The 13,329-nt window shown below is 46.7% G+C and overlaps 1 protein-coding gene across 4 annotated transcripts in view; it reads right to left on the bottom strand.

Annotated features, from left to right (window-relative positions):
- The window catches only part of FHOD1 (formin homology 2 domain containing 1), a 97,339-nt gene extending 84,321 nt beyond the window's left edge, over positions 1-13,018 (bottom strand). The window contains exon 1 of one of the 4 annotated variants that reach the window (XM_083164342.1): positions 12,708-13,018. In XM_083164342.1, coding sequence (XP_083020468.1) covers positions 12,708-12,872 — 165 coding nt within the window. In that variant the 5' untranslated portion in view covers positions 12,873-13,018. The remainder of the gene's footprint in view (positions 1-12,707) is intronic. The other 3 variants (XM_083164340.1, XM_083164341.1, XM_083164343.1) reach the window with 3 other exon arrangements.
- Positions 13,019-13,329: the final 311 nt, after the last annotated feature.

The following is a 13,329-nucleotide window of genomic DNA, read 5'->3' as shown; positions in this document are numbered from 1 at the left end:
CAACCCCCCATGCCAGGGACCCCATCCTCAGATGCCAGACTGTTGAAGTAGTACATCCCTAGCCAGAATGCAACTAAAAATGGGAACTGGCACAGGCAGGAGATGTAACCCGTAGCAGATGTGGCTGCTGGGAGCGAGCGGTGCTGTTTGCTAACATGGATGGTGACTAATCCAGGCAGAGAGTGACGGGGAGGGATGAGGATTCCGGCATCATACACAGAGGACCTGCGTTACAGTACTCAGCGCAAGACAATCCTCCCGGCTCACCGTAAGGTGCCTGCGCCATAGATTGGGTATCAGCACCAGCTCTGAGAAACTGTGGTTGAGTAACTGTACCCCTTCAAATGCAAATCAAAAAGGGACCTTCAATTGTTCTGTGCTCGTAGCAACCCTCTCTAAAGTGTTCAAGAGCTATTCAGTTGTTCTAGGCAACCAGCCCCAGCCTGATTCCCGCAACCAAATGCCCCATATGCAATGGTTAGAAACAGGGGTAGTCAGCAGTTATGGATGTGTGCCAGACACTCAGAAATAAGTGACTATGCACTGGGTATGGGTCGTTGGGTTGACACCTGAAATAGGTCGACATGGCTTAGGTAGACAATGGCAAGGTCGACAATCAAAAAGTCAACATGAGTTCACTTTTGTCCCTAATGTTAACACCGTCAAAGTGTACCACGACCCCTTGTGCTCCCCACCATGCAGTAGTGGATGGTAGGGCATGAAATCCCGCCTGTCGGCACATGTCGGCTAAAAAAAAAAGTGAAAACTCATGTCGAACTTTTGACTGTTGACCTTGCCAATGTCGACCTAACAACCCTGTTGACCTAAGGTGGGTCAACCTAGTGACCATTCCGAACTCCGAATGTAAGAAAGTGGAGAACGGTAATCTGCTGAGAATCCCGATCCATTTATAGAAGCCGTATAGGAGCTACTGGAGAATTCTAGTGTCCCGATACTAGTTACACTTAAACCCAAAGTTCTTATTTGTAATGGGCAGACCCAGGCTGGCTTTAATACGGATCAAGTCTATTTTCAGTTGCATCCACCTGTGGCCCACTGACAAGCCGTGCCGGAATAACGCTGTGACATCACAGGAGTCAGGTCAGGAACGGTTACCTCGCACATTATAAATAGTCTCTGCGCTGTTATTAGACCGCAGCTGTTGGTGTTGAGTAGTCAGCAGGAGGAGTGTAAGGGACGTCCCCAGCTGCCATTACTCCACTTAGGTTCGTGTTTCTCATCTGCTATAATCCGCCCGCACCTAGCGGTCAGCCGCGGGCACACCTTCGCTGTACACTCATTAACCACCGTGTAGGGAATGGACGTTCGTAGGCAACCATCAAAGGACAGCTGGGCTTCCGCCATCTAATCTTTTCGATGGTTATGGACCATGGAATAAAAAAAATTCGATAGAAAAAAAACCCCATACAGGCCAACCAGTCTACGCTTCTGTAATATAGGTCTATTTACTTGATTCACAATCTATTACCACTGTTTAACTGTGATGTTTATAGAATACAGATCATGTTTGTGTATATTTATATTTTACTTGGTTTTAGATTTACTGCGGTGAATTGTAATATTTGATGTGTTTCTATTTCCTGTCAATAAAAAAAACATTTCATATGATTGGCGCATACGCAAACATCTTCAGAGTGTACACTCATGCGCAGAAGTACTGGGGGAGGGACCATCGGATCATCATCGAATGATAAAACTACTGCCATTGAAACCAAAACATAGATGGCAGTACAACATTGCGATGCAATGTCCATTCCTACATTAGGGTCCGTGGACTAGGTATCCTGGAATTGTTCCTGACTAAACAGTGTAAACTCAGCTTTGATTTACTTCTTGTTTGATAATGTGTACTCTCACAGGACAAGCCTATCTCACATGTACATCACTCTGCATGTTGCATCTCCCCCATCTGCAGCACAGCATTGTTTTATCAACGTACAAAGGTACCGGTTTCTTTTAACTTTGCTCCAACCTCAGAATCGGGTTAGGATCATGATGGTCGACAGCCATTAGGTTGACACCATTAGGTCGACATGGGAAAAGTTCGACATGGTTCTAGGTCGACATTGGAAAAGGTCATTAGTTCGACATAGGGTTTTTCACTTTTTTTACATGAATGTCAACACAGTCGACATGGACACAGTTTCAAGTGCACCGCATCGGTCGCAATGCGTCGGGCACACTATTTTATTCTCCCACCATGCCCTAGTACATGGGTCTTCAAACTGTGGCCCTCCAAATGTTGTGAAACTACTTGCACTACTTGCCACAGTTTTGCTATAAGGGAGTGTTAAAACTGTGGCAAGGCATGCTGGGATTTGTAGTTTCACAACATCTGGAGGGACACAGTTAGAAGACCCATGCCCTAGTGGATGGTAAGGCATGAAATACTGTCTGTCAGCACGTCGGCCCAAAAAAAACAGTGAATAACCCCATGTCGACCTTTTAACTGTCGACCTAGACATTGTCGAACTAACGACCTGTCGAACTAACGTCCTGTCGACCTAGACCCATTTCGACTTTTTCCTATGTCGACCTAATAGTGTCGACCTAATGACTGTCGAACATCATGCTGTAGACCAAATGACCGCATCCCCTCAGAATCAGCCCCACTATGAGTCTGTAGTGCCCGCAGCTGCACACACTTGGTTGCAGAGTGACAAACACGCCAAGAGACGCTCAGCAACAAGCTTACATCAGCCCCAGCTAACCCTCTGTGTATGATAGAGCTGCAATGCTGGAAATAATTAGCATTCTCAGGAGATTAGGAAGGACATTAAATATGAGCTGCAAAAGCCGTTAATTACAGTAAAATCCCTGGCAGAGCGAGGTGATGGGGTCAGGTGGGTGTAACCAGCATTCTGCAATGTGGTAAAAAAAAAACAACACAGCGCTGTTTTACCTGTATGTACCTGTACATGTGTATGGTGAGAAAATATCACATTATAAGCACCACACAGGAAACAGACACAAACTCTTTCTCCAGAACAATATGGTATACGGGTCGACAATGTTTAGGTCAACCGTCAATAAGTCGACATGGTCAAAAGCCGGATACCAGCAAAAGGCCGACATAAGTTTCTTGAGTTTATTTTGACCTTCATACTTCACCTTCCATGCGAAAGCCGACTGGGAACGGTATTGTGTGCCAATCGCTGCAGAGGTGGAGCGAAGATTCGGGTCTGAGGAGCGCCGTGCAAGGAGATGTGGAACACTAATTGGGGGTCAACATGCTCTGGTGTCGACACATACACCACCCCACCTCCTCTGAGGGGATACTTACAATATTACTGGTCAAAAACAAATATCCGGGGCCAAATGTAATAGCGTCCAAGTTTCGGCAGCTGTGCGGGATGTGGCCCCCTGTATCTCTTACAAATGTGCCCATTGGGTGGCGCTGTTCTATGCTTTTTGGGGCTGGGAGAAACAGAGTGAAGTGTCAGAAGATTCCAAACAGCATTAAGGAAGAACATGCAATTATCCCGAAGTAGAGGTCGGGGTCGGAACCCTGTAACCTCTGCCTGAGATGCAAGACTGATGTTATACAAGGAGAATGTTCTAATTATAGAAGGCCTGGGGGGGGGAGGCTGGCTATCACGCAGGCACAATACATCACATAAACCACCAGTTTCCCCATAATATCCCACTAATCTACCATAAGCTTATAGTCAGCCTGTGTCGGCCTATACTACTGTAAGTAGCACATAATCCATGGGAGAGAACCTGTGTCACAGAAATACCCCTTCAAATCTATTTAGTACAGCGCAAAGAAAAATACATTCCCAGGTGAGATTCTGCTGCAGTCCAAATAAGGAAACGTAGGGAGGAGGGGGAGGGGGGGGGGGGGGGGGTCGTTGGGGGTATATGTGTGCAGGTTGAACAGAACAAAGTGATGTTTATATAAATAATCAGTCATAGACAGTATCAGCAAACATTGTGCAGCCTTCAGGCCAGTGATAAGGACTCTCTATTGGTGCATTCATGTTACTGATGGCTGCACGGGAACAGATAACGAGGCCTAATCTGCCATTATGGCGCTGCGACTACTCCCACAATAAGGATGCAAACATCTAACCACAATATCCGACCGAAACCAACCCCTTCTCCAGCGCAGCAGACTGCGCGACACTCAGGACTACAGAGTATACACTACGTGGTGACTGCTGAGCGATTATCAGATCACTGCGCAGCTATTTCTCGCTCTGCGTGTACTTTCCCGTTCATCTCTTTAGCGGGATTGGGAACTCTGGAATAACACTCATTGTGCAGCATAATGCAATATCGCCCCCCTCCCCCCTGTTCTGGAAAAAAAACAAAAACATTTTTTTTAAAAACTCAAGTCGACTTTTTTCATGTTGACCTATTTTACCTTGACCTTTATTTTACATAAGCCATGATACACCATTTCGACCAATAGTGGTTGACCCATCAACCGCATACGGTCGCTAGCCGAGGGGGGATTTAGCCACTGGATTGCTCTAATTACCGCAGTTAATTATTCCTCCGGTAACCGCAGACTTTATCTATTGTTTTATTTTCAAAAAAAATGGTACTCTTTACTTAGCACGGCGCCCACGATTTTGATCGTGGGCATCGCAGGTAAAAAAATCGCGATTTCCCATAGGGAACAATGTTAAATGTCTCAATTGACCCGATTTTCATGTTCAATGCCTCAATTGACCCGATTTTTCCATAGGAAACAATGTTAAATGGCCCACAGAGGCCAAATAGCCACCCTGAAGTGTGAAATGGCCCCCACAATTGTTAACACCACCCCACGATCAACGTCAACCCGAAGCGTGGCGAGCGCAGCGAGCCCGCGCGGGGTGGCGGTACGCGTCCTACGACCTTTTCATACCCCCACTATCCACGTCGGCGTGGAGTTGAGAATAGAATAGTGTGGTGAGCGCAGCGAGCCACCGAGCCCAAAGCGTGGCGAGCGCAGCGAGCGGACGCGGATACCTTCACAGGTAAACGCGTCCCTTCGCGGGCTTCACAGGTATCCGCGTCCGCTCGCCACGCTTCGGGCTCGGTGGCTCGCTGCGCTATTCTATTCTCAACTCCACGCCGACGTGGATAGTGGGGGTATGAAAAGGTCGTAGGACGCGTACCACGTTGATCGTGGGGTGGCGTTAACAATTGTGGGGGCCATTTCACACTTCAGGGTGCCTATGGAAAAATCGGGTCAATTGAGGCATTGAACAGGAAAATCGGGTCAATTGAGACATTTAACATTGTTCCCTATGGGAAATCGCGGGCATCGCGTCGCACCCGATTTTTTAGTGCATTCAATGCCCGTGATGGGCGCCGTGCTAAGTAAAGAGTATCAAAAAAATTTGTTCCACGTTTTCATAGCAGGAATCCCATATCCATTATCACGGAACTGCAGATGTTTTTAGTAAATACGCCAAAGTACTTTGGGATAGTAAAAAATAGTTGCAGCAACGGGCACGCTCAGATCCAATTGGCTATTTTTTAGGCTATATGAGCGTGCAGAAGAATGGTCCAATCCCTGCACGAATAGTCCCCATCTCCCACTTTATATAGACACAGACAAACCCCGAAATAACAGGGGGAACCATGGACATATAGCAGGTGGGAGGAGTCACTGCTGCAGCCTTGTCATCTGTTGCGTCTGCTTCTACATGAAGCAATGGCTTTGAACCCGCTCGTATAAAGCAACAAGTTTCGAAATCCCTTATTAATGTTCTTAGTGAACAGCAAAGCTGTGTTATTTCAGTACATCTGTACACGCGTGAATAGCCGTGACACATCATCACACAGATTGTTGTTACAAGCGCAGCAGTTATGCAGAACAGATGGAAGTGATTGTCTATCAGGCAGGCAGCAGTCATGGGGCGGACCACTGCAATTACTTATAACGTGCCGCAAATCCCCTACCGTGGTCACCGTGTCCTGCGCAGCCTAATACACGGAAGCCTGACCACACACCTAGAAAACGCCATGTTTCCGCCCCTGAATGGCGGATTCCTGCCAAACTATGGCTACTTCGCAACTTCTATACGTACGGATATTTATTTGTTAATTACTGCTGCGCATCAAGAGAATTGCGAATGTTGAGCACAGTCGTTCGATAATCGAAGGAATTGCGAGTTCTCTGATTAGCAATCCATGCAGAATTAGGTCCAATATCGTCTATGATGCGCGCTCTGCCGCAACGTCAGCATCATCCCCTGTAGTCTGCACATGAAGGACAAGGGAAGACATTCTTAGCATAAGCCAACCACACCCCCCCCCCCTCCACATTGTCACTCGTCATGGCCAGCATCGGCAAGTGTGTATGCACTCTGCCAGTTCCCCATCGATCTCACGGGATACACAGATCAGCTTAGGCCATCGCCAATTCACATATGTGCAATAGAAATGAAAGAATCAGTTACACTGAAGCAGAGGGGGGGGGGGGGTTTAAAAAGATTACACATTATTTCAAAACTTCCAAATGAATAAATATTTGAAATAAAGAACTTTGTCACTGATTCACGGATGGCGGCAGTGATACACTTATGGCCACAATTCTAGTTATACAGGCTTAATTTTCTTGGTGCCTTTATTGCCAGAGTGATAGAAATGATACTGGACCCATAGGAACATATGGAAAAAGATCAATCTTTGGCAAATTTTAATTTCCAAGGTATTATACGTTTCATTTGTTGGTGTTGATGCTACCACATCAGGTACAGAAACAGGAGGAGCTTTGTACTTTAAAAATTGAGTTTTGTGTCCATGGTAAAATAGTCGGATGTCCGCAAACAAAGAATTTTGAACACGTAATCTCTGAATGAGACACGTACACTGGACTACTGTGACCCAAAGGAAACCATCACCTATCAGCGACACACAGACCAGTGTGACAGCCCTGTTATTACGCGTTTCATAGATGTGTATTGATCAGACAAATCCTTATCCCTGATGAAGACTGACAACTGAGTGCGGTAAAATGAGTATGTGACCTTAACGAAACAAAGAACCGTCTAATCCTGTTGATCTTGGTTGCGCAATGTCCCGGCAGCCCACAATTAATTTTTCAAATGAGTAAAAAAGTGCAGTGACCCGGGAGCAGGATATGCCGCAGTCACAATAGGAAGTGAGTCGCGGACTCCTGGAGGTTCCAGGGGACAAGACGTGCTGAAAAGAAACCAGAATACAAAACAAAGGGATGTATTTCCACATAACATATCAATTAAGACAATGTCACTGTAATCGCATCCATTAATAAGGATTTATTTGTGGCCCCACAATGCACCTCTGTGGATTTCCCTAGAAACTGCCCAGGACCAACATGTACTAGGAAAGCGAAATTAAATGCGGCCTTATTATATTCACTAATTACTGTATTCTGTGTGTGTATTACTAGGTAGCAGGACGGCACAATGTGCAGCACGTATTAATGCAGCCCTGACGACCTAGTATGTTACAGCTTAAGCCCTGAGGGTATAATAACCTAACATGGCGCAATTCTTGCAGAAATAACAGCAGGCGTGCAACAGACAAATCCTCTTTGCAGTATCAGGACCTATATATGGCTAGTAACTGGGTGTCTCCAAAACACTGCCATCTGTTGGAAATGAGTGGAACTACATCTCTTTTTCTCTCACACATGCACAAACACAGAGGAAATCACAAGGTAGCAGACTAGCTTTCAAAGCATCCGCTTCAAGCGGCCATACACACACACACACACACACACACACACACACACACACATATAATTTTTATGTAAAGTCCGCACTCTAATAGATATCCGGTTTGAATGAGAGGTGCTCCTACAGATTACTGAACATCAAAGCATATATTGGAGGAAAAGGGCACTCACCACTTTGGTAAAATTTTCAAACGGTTTTTATTCCATAAAGGTAAATGCTGACATACCAACATAATGTTTCGGTCCAAACTGGACCGTCATCAGGATATACTGCAGCCAAAGTAGATTAACATCAGACAACCGACCTGGCATCCATCCCCATGAGAGGATACACATATATACACACACAGACCTGGCATCCATCCCCATGAGAGGATACACATATATACACACACACACACACAAATAAACTCTTCCTCACTTCTATGAGGTGAAGTACAGCCACTGATTACTACAGGCCTTTCAATGGACCAAATTAGTGTACAAAAAGATGTCATAACAGAAAGCGAATGCCATTTTTGCAGGGACACTTGTCTGTTTCAAACTTGCAGGATATGGAGAGAGAGAGCTGTGGAGACAGAGATAGGAGGTAGGAGCAGATAGAGACTTGGGTGGAGAGTTTGTGGGCTAAAAACTGTCACAGCTCAAAGTGAAAGTAAAAACGGTCACTGCTCAAAGTGAAAGTACAAAGCAGAAGCCGTCATTTTGACTTTCTTTTAACTAGTATACTGAGTAGGTATAAGTGCTGCAGGTTACCTATGTGGCCTCACCCAGTTCAGCCCTGTACTTAAGGTTACACAGAAACAGGATTTTATCTTTCACTCAAACAATAACGCATTTATTGCATAGTAACATGTTCGGTCCCTATGGAGAACAGTCATACTGTACACAAACACAGGCAGCTGAGGATGAACAGGGCCCAGCACCTAAATGGGGCGTGTGACCAAGGCTGTGGACCAATGACAATGTCATGTGAATCAGGCCAACTCTAGCCACTGATAGGGACGTGGCCACACCAACTAGCGGACTGGCAGCACCTCATTAGCAGGAACAGGACAGGCTACATTGATAACAAAACCACCCTTGGTGACTGATCATGGACAAACAGGACAGGAATTCTGTTAGTCCTGCTATGGCAGGGTAGAAGATTTAGCACCACACCAACTAGAGTGCCCGCATCAGTTACCTACCTTTGTGCCCTAGGGATTAATTACACCTACTTACCTTAGTAGTGTTCATTCTAACACCCTGCACCGTTCAAAATCTGTGCAGTTCCTCTTTGCTGCCTGGGGTGTCACTGTCTGCTGTGGCGCTTCTAGCACAGTCAGATCTGTACTGCATTGCAGCAATGAGATACAGATCAAACTGTGCTAGAAGAACCATAACAGAGAGGGCCTCCAGAGAGGAAAAATGGGAACTACACAGATTTTGAAAGGTGTGGTAGAATGAACACTCTTTAGTTTGGCCTTATATTATTGCTAGTTATAAGCACATCAAAATGACGGCTTCTGCAAAGTACTTTCACTTTGAGCTGTGACAGTTTTTAGCCCACAAACTCTCCATCCCACCCCCAGTCCCTATCTGCTCCTACCTCCAATCTGTCTTCGCAGCTTCCTCTCTGCATATCCAGCAAGTTTGAAACAGAGCAGTGTCCCTGCAAAAATTGCTTTCACTTTCTGCTACAAATTGTTTTAGCACAAAAGGAGTAATTTGTTCCGCCGAGTGGCTGGTCTTTAGTGCTCAGTGGCGGTACTTCACAAGATAGATAGATAGATAGATCAGGGGATAGATCGATAATCTCAGCGCAGGGCAGAGAATTCTAGGCTAGATCAGGATCTCACCATTTTGCAATCAGGAATAAACATCTGCATTTCGCAGGAAATATATATACTACCGCCTTCGAGCTTTCATCAAGCAAATTGATGAGCCTGGTATTCAAGTAAGATCTGCATTTAGGGTACCCAGGTGAGAAGTATATTACAAGACTAGTAGTAAGCCAGCAGGATATAAAGTAATTTACATACAAAAACACCCGGAAGTGTGCGAGGCGGAGTAAGAAAAATACACAGCGTTATGTCAACATTTGCGCTATTGGGAAGCACAGCTGACAGGTAGAAAACACCGCAGATTTTGGCAGCCAGACGACAGCAAAGGGAAAAAAAACAGAGAAGCATTAATAACGTAGGCCCTGGATTCCTCCAGCACGTAACTTATCACACCATGAACCAAAGTCAATGCTTTTCCCACAGTAGTGCTCCTTAATAATTAAAGACAGGGTCACCGTCAGTGGAGGTTCCCCCCCAAACCTTTGCACCAAAACAATAATATGTGCCACGGTTTATATATGATATTGCAAGCTGAATAGGGCAGGAAAACTCCTCTGTAAAAGGGGAAGTTCCAATAAAGCCATTAGCACATCAAAGTTTATTTTGATAAACGCTCAGTGTGATAGGAAGTACAGCAACCAACCAGATTCAGTCATTCATATTGCACTTTATATGATGACAGCAAATGTTTAATGGTTGCTATGCTTACAGTACTGTTGAACACAAATCACCATGGGCAGATGTAATACCTGGTGAAGTGATAAAGTGGTCAGTGATAATGCAGTAGCCAGTCAGCTCCTAACTGTCAAGTTACAGGCTGGGTTTAAAAGGAATTACAGGAGCTGATCGTGATAATGCAACAGACAATTTTTTTCAAACCCAATCTGTAACTTGACAGGTAGGAGCTGATTGGCTGCTGCATTATCACCTACAACTTTATCACTTCACCAGGCTTAATACAGTTGCCCCCGAGTTACTAATTAAGCCCAAGTGTTCTGTATTTTACCTATTGAGTAAATTACATAGTACTAAATAAGCAGCACGTGTAAGGATCTTACAGCCCTTATGATTTCCTAGTGTGGGGACCAACAACTTAAATGCAATGGAAAAACCTTACCAGGAAACATGAGGGTGGGGGGGAACATAAATATATAAAAACTCAGGCATTAAAGACACATTAAAGTATGAAGAATAAGTAGACTGTGACGGAGCAGTTAGTCAGTTACCCCATTAGGGATGACTCACTGGGACCTCAGATTTCACATGACCAGGTTTTCCCAAACTTTCCTTTGTAACGGTAGACGCTCACACCTGGGACTCCAGCACAATGGACCCGGCTGCAAAACACGCTCCAAAACCTGTTCTACAGACTCTTTTGTTCCTGTAACCCCCCCAACAGAACAATGCCAGTTACTAAGGTGCAGGGGTAATAACAAGTGTGCAAGCAAAGTGATGGCCATTAGGGCCTGATTCATAGGGAAAATGCAAACTCCTTTTAGAAGTCAAGAGGGATTTAAGTGAAAAGCAGAGAGAAGCGATCAAAGGGTCACGGAGAGAGGTATGTTCCAGGGACCCAGACTAGGCCATGCCTGCCAACAGTTACTTCAGCTAAATTTGGGATAGACACATATATGGAAGAAGGGCGTGATCCTATATTCCCAGACATACGGCTTAACCCTTTCACCTGGCACGACTCACTGATGCATGCCAGGATTAGCTGTGGAGTGGATTAGGATATACGGTCCAATGCAGGGGCAGCAAAGTACAACAGACTGCTGTCAAACACAATAAAGTTTAATGGTCAAAAGTTTTGGGGCGCTCAGTTTCCTTTATGATAAGGAGGAAACCCCTTTATATCTATCGTTTTGTACCCCTCTGGGAAGCACAAGTGTACGATTACCCCTGTTCAAGGAAGGACGGAGCCTGCAGATCACTAACAAGAGGCTTTGCCAGAAGAGGATTATTATAGGGGATTGAAGGCTGTGGGGTGGGAGGGTCAACGAGGGGCATCTCTATAGAAGCCAATCAGAGCTGTGGAAAACATTACAGCTTCAAGCAGTGACTTGCACAGCCATAAATAACTCTAACAGCCCCAGCATCAGGCAGAGTAGGGTAACCCAACCACTGTGGTGCAATCACGGTGCTTTCCTGCACATTCCTGATATCCACAAGGTGCCTACTTGCAGTGTACAATTACCACTTCACATCAAGGGCAAATCACGTTAACCCTTCATCCCCATACATCCTGACAACTCAACTCCCCCATCCTCATAATTAGCCCCCCCCCCCCCCCCCCCCCTACACACACATATCCATAACCACCTCCTCGTACTGTGGGCATCTCATGTCCATAATAACCCTGCTATTACTTCCTGTGTGACCCTCATAACCATAATACCCACACCGTCATCTTCTGTGTGCCCCTCATAGTCATTACAGCCCATCTCCACCATAATGTAGCCGACTACCTGTGTGCGCCTCATATGAATAGACATGGCCACCTCCCGTGGGTGCCTCATAACCATAAGATCCACCATTACTTACAGCATGCCCCTCATTGCCATAATAAACCCCATAACTCCATCGTCTTCTGTGTGCCCATAATATCCCCCCCAACACACACCTCCTCCATAGCCCCAATAACTACCTCCTGTGTGCACCCATTGTTCAAATCTCCCATATTCTACCACAGCTCCTGTGACCCCCCCCAACCATAGTGAACCCTCTACTGTGACCACCCCAAAACCAGTGACCCCACTCCTGTGACCCCCACACAACCAGTGACCCCTCTCCTGTGCCCCCCCCCACAACCAGTGACCCCCCACAACCATAGTGACCCCTCTCCTGTGACCCCCCACAAACATAGTGACCCCCTTTCCTGTGACCCCACCAGTGACCCCTCTCCTGTGACCCCCTCACAATCATAGTGACCCTCCCATAACCATAGTGACCCCTCCCCCATAACCATAGTGTCCCCTCTCCTCTGACCCCCCACATAACCATAGTGTCCCCTCTCCTCTGACCCCCCACATATCCATAGTGTCCCCTCTCCTGTGACCCCCATAACTATAGTGACCACTTTCCTGTGACCCCCCCCCCATAACTACTGTGAACACTCTCTTGCGATCGCGATTCCATAGTGACCCCCAGCGCCGCTGCTGCAGCCCAGGACATATGGCTCTCTCTGCCCCCGGTACCTTGAGCGGGGCCTCCAGCAGCTTGTGTAGGGCCGGCAGCTGCTCGATGAGCGGGGCGGTCTCCGGGAAGTTGTACACCGGGGGTCTCCGGGGCTCCGGGAAGTTGGTGCAAATGAAGGGGTCCATATCATCCAGGTACTGCACCCGGCACGCAATCGTCGCCATGGCGGCTGCTGCGTTGCGACCGCTCAGTACCCGGGCTCCCCGGTGACTGCTACAGTCTACTACACTGACACTCTCTGCCCGGAGCCGCAGCTCGCCGGGTGCTGGGGCGGGGCCATGACGTCTGGGGCGGGGACTGGGAGAGAGGGAGAGAGAGAGACTGGCTGCTGTGAGTGACAGACTGATCACTAATGCCCAGTCATTCTGTTACTGTCACTGAGGAGAGAGAGAGAGACTGTTACTGAGGAGACTGTCACTGAGGAGAGGGACTGTCACTGAGGAGAGAGACTGACACTGAGGAGAGAGAGAGAGACTGTCACTCTGTTACTGTTGGGAGACTGTTACTGAGGAAAGAGGCTGACTGTGTGTGACTGATCGGGGCTTGTCACTGAGGAGAGAGACTGACACCGAGGAGAGAGAGAGAGACTGTCACTCTGTTACTGTTGGGAGACTGTTACTG

This window comes from Crinia signifera, chromosome 11, assembly GCF_055691185.1.
Source record: "Crinia signifera chromosome 11, ASM5569118v1, whole genome shotgun sequence".
Classification (NCBI taxonomy): domain Eukaryota; kingdom Metazoa; phylum Chordata; class Amphibia; order Anura; family Myobatrachidae; genus Crinia; species Crinia signifera.
The sequence above is the reverse complement of the archived record's forward strand: the minus strand, read 5'-3'. Positions and strand labels throughout refer to the sequence as shown.